This window comes from Fulmarus glacialis, unplaced genomic scaffold (genome assembly GCF_000690835.1).
Source record: "Fulmarus glacialis isolate BGI_N327 unplaced genomic scaffold, ASM69083v1 scaffold39276, whole genome shotgun sequence".
NCBI lineage: Eukaryota > Metazoa > Chordata > Aves > Procellariiformes > Procellariidae > Fulmarus > Fulmarus glacialis.
In genome coordinates, this window is record NW_009220719.1 from 671 (window position 1) to 8,832 (window position 8,162).

General features: G+C 48.9%; 1 protein-coding gene across 1 annotated transcript; it reads right to left on the minus strand.

The window, feature by feature from the left end:
* Positions 1–4,815: 4,815 nt before the first annotated feature.
* On the minus strand, positions 4,816–6,651 carry RAB9B (RAB9B, member RAS oncogene family). Its single transcript, XM_009580860.1, has 2 exons — positions 6,582–6,651; positions 4,816–5,728 (listed from the first exon to the last, which is right to left on the minus strand). The coding sequence occupies exon 2, from the start codon at positions 5,691–5,693 to the stop codon at positions 5,088–5,090; it is 606 nt and encodes a 201-aa protein (XP_009579155.1). The 5' UTR covers positions 5,694–5,728; positions 6,582–6,651; the 3' UTR covers positions 4,816–5,087.
* Between the last annotated feature and the right edge of the window lie 1,511 nt (positions 6,652–8,162).

The following is an 8,162-nucleotide window of genomic DNA, read 5'->3' on the forward strand; positions in this document are numbered from 1 at the left end:
GGGCCACAGCATGGTACTGCCGCCCATCTGCCCTAGAGGAAGGTCTCACGTGCTGCCTATCAGGCACCCAGCTGGTTTCTCTCCATTTCTGCGCACAGTTTGGCTCTGCTAGGGAGATGCCTGGAATCGAGGCGGGAATAGCAAGTGGGAAGACAGGACAAGGGGTAATGGTTTTAAACTAGAAGAGGGTAGATTTAGACTAGATATAAGGAAGAAATTTTTTACAACGAGGGTGGTGAAACACTGGAACAGGTTGCCCAGAGAGGGGTAGATGCCCCATCCCTGGAAACATTCAAGATCAGGTTGGACGGGGCCCTGAGCAATCTGATCTAGTTGAAGATGTCCCTGCCCACGGCAGGGGGGGTGGACTAGATGACCTTTAGAGGTCCCTTCCAATACAAACTATTCTGAGATTCTAAGTCCTCATGGAAAGGACTAAGACTGACAATAGCACAGGCAGATGCTGTACTTGGCTGCTCATGAAGACAGGAGTCCTGCATCTACATGTGGCCAAATGCACCAGCCCCTGAAGGACCCCTTGAAGCCACTAGGAAAGAGTTGCTCCACCAGCCATGCACGCACTGGGGTCAAGGGGTATCTCTGAGAATCCCCGATTTCTTTCACCTGAGCAATCGCCTCAGGAAGTAACCCACCATTTCACTGACTTCATGGCTTGTCCCAGGCCGCAGCCTCCCAGTCGAGGGACTCTGACTCACCTGAGGCCTTTGGGCAACCACTGTCGGAGCTGCCATTGCCTCCCACCACATCCCTCATCAGCAGAGCAGGGAGTGCTCCTTCCTCCAGAGCAGACCATGCCAGTGCCCCTGGCACCAGAGCTGCAGCAAATGCTCTGTTAAGAACTGGAGTTTGGAGTGGGGTTCAGAGGCTCCTGAAAGGCCATTTTTAGACTCTTTATATCTTTTTGCTCATCCCCAGACACAGGTAAGAAAATGCAGTCCCCAGAGAGATCATGTTCCCATAAACCTCCTTACAGCTGTACTGCTGCGAGGAGCCTGCCTCTGGAGCTAGGGAGGAGCTGTACTTGGGGAAAGCATGCAGGTGTGAGCAGCCTGGCTCACCCAGAGAGCACAGCAACTCCAGGGCATCTGCAGCCATTTGGGGCTCCTTCGCTAGTGGTTCTAGAGAAGATTTCAGTTTCCTCAGCCCACCAAGCAGCTGCACGGCCTTACAGCTGCGCTACCTGGCCCAGAGAAGCAAAATCCTCAGGAGGGCTGTGGGAGGGGGATGGATGGGACCAGGAGACTCCACACCACTCCTCCTCCTTTGCAAGCACACAGGGATATGCTACAGCATCTGTTCCACACAGAAGCAGCTCACTGCTTTCCTTTGCAGACACTCCTTTACCCTCCAGGGATCTATCCTCTCTCCAACCCATGACAAAACCCACTGAGCCCTCCGCTATTGCTTGCGGTGGCAAAGTGAGGAATAAGGGAACAGCCTCACTATTGCTCCTGCCTCTGCCCCACATTTTCTTACAAACATCTCACATCAAGGGAGTCAGTGGTTCTGATGGTTTTAGACAGACCCTCACTGACATGAGACAGCCTCATCCAACCCCCACAACTCCTCCAAGGCTGGGACCATCTCCCACTAGGTCATATTGGCTGTCTGTTTTCAGCTGTGTTTTGAAACAGCTGAAGTAAGATGCTGGAGGCCCCCAGATACTCCAGCCCACATTTAAAAAGCAGGATTTCCAAGGACTTGAAACCCTACTCTGCCTCTGGAATCGTGGATAGGCAAGCAGACATGGGAGAAAAATAAACTAAAAGGTTCTGCCAACCGAAACACCAGGCACGGACTCCGCAAACAGAGAAAGCCTCCCAAAATAAGCGACCATCCTGGCAGGACAGCAGAAGAGAACAGTCCCCATATGCTGATTTCTGTCTCAGCATCCTATGGAAATCATGCCTGGTTACAATCCCCTGGAGCCTGAGGGACCGGTTCCAAGATTGCAGGAAGAAATCAAAGGAAAGTACCCAGCTTGCTGCTGAGAGGCCAGGCTGAAAATGAAAATGTAGTGACAGAGGGAAGCAATGTGGAATATTTCTGTTAAGAAAGCATTCTCTGATACACTCTTGAAAAGACAACTGGTCACTGGATTCAGCTGGTAAATAAGTTATATTTCTTCAACTACTGATCTAGCTAGGTACATTCAGGAATAACCAACTCCTTTGATTCCTTAGTGACTTCTCTCTGCCAGATGGTATAACCAACCCAGCTCCACATCCATCAGGAGAACAGGAGCCTACTTGAATTTTGATAAACCAAGAAGGCAGCCACTTCCTGAATTCACTTGAATACATCCATGTTTTATTTGCTTAAATAAAGGTAGAATCTCAGTTTTACAATTCCAGTTCTGTAGCAATAGCAACAACCACAGCAGCACGAGTGGACACAGGGAGGGGATGGCTGTTGGCACTGAACTTTGCAACAAAGAGTTCAAAATCCTGGCTCCTTTGGAAATTGTGCGTATCATTTAAAATAAATTAAACAATTTAAATATATTATATTATACTTTTTTTAATGCATTTTTAAAACACATAAGCCTAACAAAATAGTTTGTTTTTTTTAGAAGTCAATGATCCAATGTCTGTTAGGAATAAGATGCTGTGTAACACCCTCCAGCAATACATACCCTCTGCACAGTCTGTGCACAGCTGAAGCTCGAGAGCCTCATTATCAGCATCAACACACACCCAGGGTACTGCAAACACGTGCTGCACCTGTACCTCCTACACCGTGGCTTGTTCAGTCTCTGCCCTCTCCCACAGGAGGTGCCAGTCCTCACACAGATCCTATGAGATCCGCGCTGGGGAAGTGGCAGTGTCACCTGCAGGGAGGTCCCTCAGCAGCCCCTCCAGCAGGGCCAGGCAGTGCACAAGGGCCTGAGCCTGTTCCAACACCGGGGCCCCTGTGCAAACCAGCTCCAGGGGAACATATCTGTTCAGAGGTGTAAATCAGAACCACAGGTCACAGAGTCTGGGATATTGAAGGAAATATCAAACAGAAGAAAAATCTAGAGGCCTGGTGAGGTCAGACATTGGTAAATAAACAGTAACAATAACTTTAATATCCTGTAAAAATCTGTTGCACCTATGGAGGCAGAGCCTTCTCTTATACCTCAAGGGACCTTGTTTTCCAGAGACTGCAAGCACTCCCTAACTATCCCCATGAATATGAGTGTTCAGCCCTGCTTAGAAATCAGATCCCTCTAAAGCACTTTGCATTAAAGCTTCAGTCCCTTCCACACATGGCTGCCCTGCAGAGAAGGGCAGGATCACCTTGAGTTCCCCCAGAGGAGACTCCCTGCATGCTCAGAGACTGCTCGGTGATGGGGATTAGCTGCCACCAGCCAGCACGAGGGCAGAGATTGCCCTTTTCTAAAGCACAGCATAAGTGAGGCTGCTCGATTTGAGCTACAAAATTTACCATCCAGTAGCTCATCACAGTGGGAATCGCATTCAGCAGCTAGCCAATACATACTCAGGGAAGCTCTCCCTGTGGCAGGCTCCTATGTGCTTATGGGAAAAGTCATAGTTTTGGACAAACGCTTGCACGGGAAGTTGCAGGACATGAGGTTATAATGGTAAAGACAGCAGTCTGCAAGCACTCATCTCTTTGCTACACAGATAGCTTGTGACTAAGACCTATCACGGGGCAGAAGCTGGCATCAGCAAAGCCTGGCATTGTTTTCTAGAAGGTTCCCTGCCCTCCCACCCCCATTTTTCAGCCACCTTGAACAGAGGTGGAACCAGTGCAGCTCTCTCCCCAATGGACTGAACACAGCAGCCATTAACAAAGGCCAGTTAATTGAGTGGACATCCTCTACCAGTGAAGTCTGTCAGATGAGTCACAGGGACTAAGGGCCAGGACAACGGCATGAGTTAACTGCGCTCAGCAGCACTGCACCTGACACAACAGGTAATAAAGTGAATGGTTCTATGTTGCAGCATCCAGATGGGAACATCCGTGCTAAAACAACTGAAGACGATGATCTGCCAGCTAATGAAGCACAGTGGTCACCGGCCCTGCACACCGACTGAGTGGATTTAACAGCTGACCATACATGACTCCCCCAGCCACCTGCACACCTAGGAGACACCCCACCCACCTACCATCTGGTCTGCTAGAGCATATCATCTGGACATGGCGATTACTTGTGACAGAAACCAGCTGAAGTTTCACGCTCCAGATCTCCTGAACTCCTGAGTAACTCTAAACCCTTTGACATGACCTGGCGAATGTCCACATCAGTATTTCCCATCCAGGCCTTCAAGGTATGAGAAGCGAGATCCGGTGTTGAGCCTCCAGAAGAGACAAGGAAACATATATTAAACAAGAAGCAGACAGTCTCTCCACAAAATAACACTCACACAAGACAAAGTTAGAGGTGAGGAAAAACAGACCAGAAACAGGCAGCTACAAAGAAGTGATGCTGCCACATTCAACTACAGGTCCATCTCTCCTTCCTGTGTCGCTTCAGATCAGAGCTCTAACAATTCTCAGCACAATTCAGTCTCAGGACACAACGCACTTATCCCAAACAACAGATACACACATCTCAGCCACGCTAGTATTTGGCATTCTCACAGTCACATGGGCTAGAGTCTCTACAACAGGTTTCATTCAGTATGCTGAGCAGACTTTCCTTTGGCAGTAAGGTCATGAGTTTAGTGGGTCTAATATTTTTTTGAATTCAGGACTAAAATACTTCCAAGAGTGTCTAGAGCGCTCTCAGCTTTGTTCCGTAGGCAGTTCTTGGTACAGATCAGAATTCACTGTCTTTAAGGAATTTAAAGGACTTTAACCCAGTCCTTTAAACCTGCTAGAACAGGCAGAGATGAAAGCAGGACTACATTCACATGCTCTTTTGACAGCTCTCTCCTGTAGTTAGATCCTCTGTGCCAGAAACTCCAGCCAGAATTCAGATGGTGAGGCTGCAACTCTCCAGTGAGCAAACCACCTATTGTCATTGTGGCCACTCTCCTCAGAGTGCCCCAGAGCTGCCTGCACTTATTCCGATCCAGCTGCTGGCTCAAGTGATGTTCCCGAAGCAGCAGGCACTCTTAACAACAGGAAGACCCTGATTTGGAGCTGGAGTGCAGGTCAATGGTGTGGCCCAGCATGCAGTGCTCTAGCTGCTCCTCCACTGCCAGCACCTGTCGCACAGCCTCCTCAAAGGCCACTGCCACATTGGTGTCATCCTTGGCACTAGTCTCCAGGTATGGATAGTTACCATTTTCCATGCACCAGGCCTGGGCCTCCTCTGTGCTCACTTGTCTCTCAAATTTGTCTATCTTGTTGCCCAGGACTACAAATGGGAAGTGTTCAGGGTCCTTCACATCAGCATAATAGACAAACTCCTTCTGCCAGTTACTGAGGTTCTCAAAACTCTGCCGGTCATCCACACTGAAGGTCAGCAGGCAGCAATCTGCTCCCCTGTAAAAGGGGGTTCGCAGGCTCTTGAATCTCTCCTGTCCCGCAGTGTCCCAAATCTGGAGGGTCACAAAACGTCCATCCACCTCCAGGTCCCGGTTTAAGAACTCCACACCAATCGTGTGGAAAGCCTGCGAGTCAAACTTGTTGGTGACGTACCGGTTCATGAGGGAACTTTTCCCAACTCCACCATCCCCAAGAAGAATGACCTTTAAGAGCAAGGACTTCCCACTCATTGCAGCAGGATGGAGAGGCGCAGTACCAAGGCAATCTACAGGGTTCAGAAATAGTACAAAATAGCTATTTGACTCATGGATTCTGCAGAAAGTCAGAAGGAACAGAATATCCTACTTCCATCCCCATTTCTGGACAAGTTTTGTATATAGGAGGTAATTTCTCTTATTAGAAAGATTAGAGCTGGGAATTGGACAAGCTTTCAGGCACACAAGTCCTCCATCAGGTCCAAAATGGAAGCAGCAGGTCACCACTGTAAGTGCAAGGTAAGAACAACTGTTGAGAGTTTAGTATCAATTATACCACTTTTGGTGAAAACTCTGTATCTGAAAGCTTGTCTAGTTTTTCCAAACATACCATCACCAGTTAAACATCTCTTCTGCCCTGTGTCCTCAGGCTATCATAGAAACAGCAAAATCACCAGGGATCACTGTCACCAGGACTTCCTTTCCACTGTACAATCACTAGCTAAATAATTTCTCCTATCTGACTTGCTCTACTGGAAGGATGTAAAAGATGTACAGGCCTAACATCAATACAAGTCATCTAGCAAACCAGTTCTTAATCACTCCAAGAATGCTGACTCACCTTACCAGTGGTGCTGCGCTTGTTTTCTGCGTGTGATCTCTACAGCTTGCAAGGGGTTTCCCAGGCAGAGGCCCAGCTTCTTTGCTGCTCTTTTTTGGCAATGCTTTTCGCAGGCCAGTTTGCTAGGACACAGGTGCAAGTTCACATTGCAACAACTCCAACACCACAGGTTCCTTAGTCAGCAGTTGCAACAGAAAGGCCAAGTGCCAACTTGTCCTCCCCCCTCCTAGGGACATTCTGCAAGCGAAGGTAAAGACCTGACATGGAATAAGAGGTTTGTTTGGCTGTTGTCTGTACTGTACCTGCTCTAGAAATACAGTGCTTCTGTCTTCAGGACTGTCCAGGGAACACCTTCCTCCAGCATAACAGTCACTAAAAAACAAACATCAGTCAGTGAGGTTGCCAGAGCTGCGCTCGGTGCACTGCCTTTCAATTTGTAATGTTGACCCAGGCTAGAAGAACAACAGCAGAGCTCTAGGAAGCTGAAAGTGCAGTACCGATGGCTGGAGTAAAACAGGCAAGAACAAGGTGCTGAGGACAGAGTTTCCCTTGCCCTAAGTAAAATGGAACACAGCCCACTTCTGACCAGGGCAGAACCAGTACGTTATGAATGCTAAACACAAAATAAGAAAATAATAAATTGAAGGAGCTCTAGTATGAGTGCACAGGCTGTGTAACCCATGTCGCCCCTCAATCCAGGGAATGTTGATAGCTTTGATCTGCTTGGCCTGCCTACCCACACACTCTGGAATCTGATCTGACCATTGGACATGAAGAGTGAGCTAGCTGGCAAGCGCCTGGTATGAAAAGAGACAGGATCTGGCTTGCTTACACCCGCTACCAACGTTCCTGGGAAGGGTGTGGACACGTAGTACTGCTTAGTGATGTCACCACAGGAGCAATCTCCAATCAACTGAAACAAGAGCATTCAACACTGCTCAGATCAGCACTCCTATTCCTTCCAGGCTAAAAACCACTTTCTGCATTAACCGCAGGGGGCCCTGTTCAATTTTGTTTCTGCTCTTTTGCAGCTCTTTCAACCAGTGCTTACCACAAAGCCAAAATCAGAAACTTCTGCTTCAAGTTAGTTTCTGCGGAAAGTGCAGAAACTAACTAAAAGCTCACCAATTTCACTTCCCCTGCACAGAAACACCCCAAATCAAGCACGGCTGAACTAACTTGATGGGCCATGAGACATTTGAGAAGCATCTGTGCAATCCAGTGGTTCTAAAGGAAGGAACAAAATGCAAATGTCACAAGAGACAAACAGGAATTGCAGCATAGCTCCCTGGGGTGGCTTTTGGGAAATTTTCCCCTGAGCAGGTGAGCTGTTCAAAACCCTTGCTCTTTCTTTTCCAAACCCTTGCTGAGGGGGGTTTAAGATGGTCGCTGCCCCTGTCACCAAAGCCCTTCCTGACAACGCCATCAGCCCTGACAAGAGTTTCCGTTTAGAAATGGTTTGCTAGGAAGTGACTAGCAGACATTTTAAAAATGACTAATGGGTTATGTTAGGCTACTCCAGAGCCTGGCAGGTCAGCAGACTACTGACATACATGACACAGCCATGACACCGACGGGCATGCTGCCACCCATGACACCACCGTCAGCAACGCTGTTTGCAACCTGTGTTCACCAATTAGCCCTTTGCAAGCTATTTCGGAGGCCTACCTCGACTTGCAGCAGGACGGAAACCCCTCACGCAGGATGCCAGCACCTGTTTGCATATAAAAACAGCGGGGTGCATGCGTGGAAGCTGCACGCTGGGCCCTGCCCCGCCCTGCTCCCCAGGACCTGGCGCCCAGCTCGGCAGGAGGTGAGACCCTCCGGCAGGCCCTTGCCTGGCTGCCCGGCCCTTGCTCGACCCACGGCCGGACCCCAAGGCC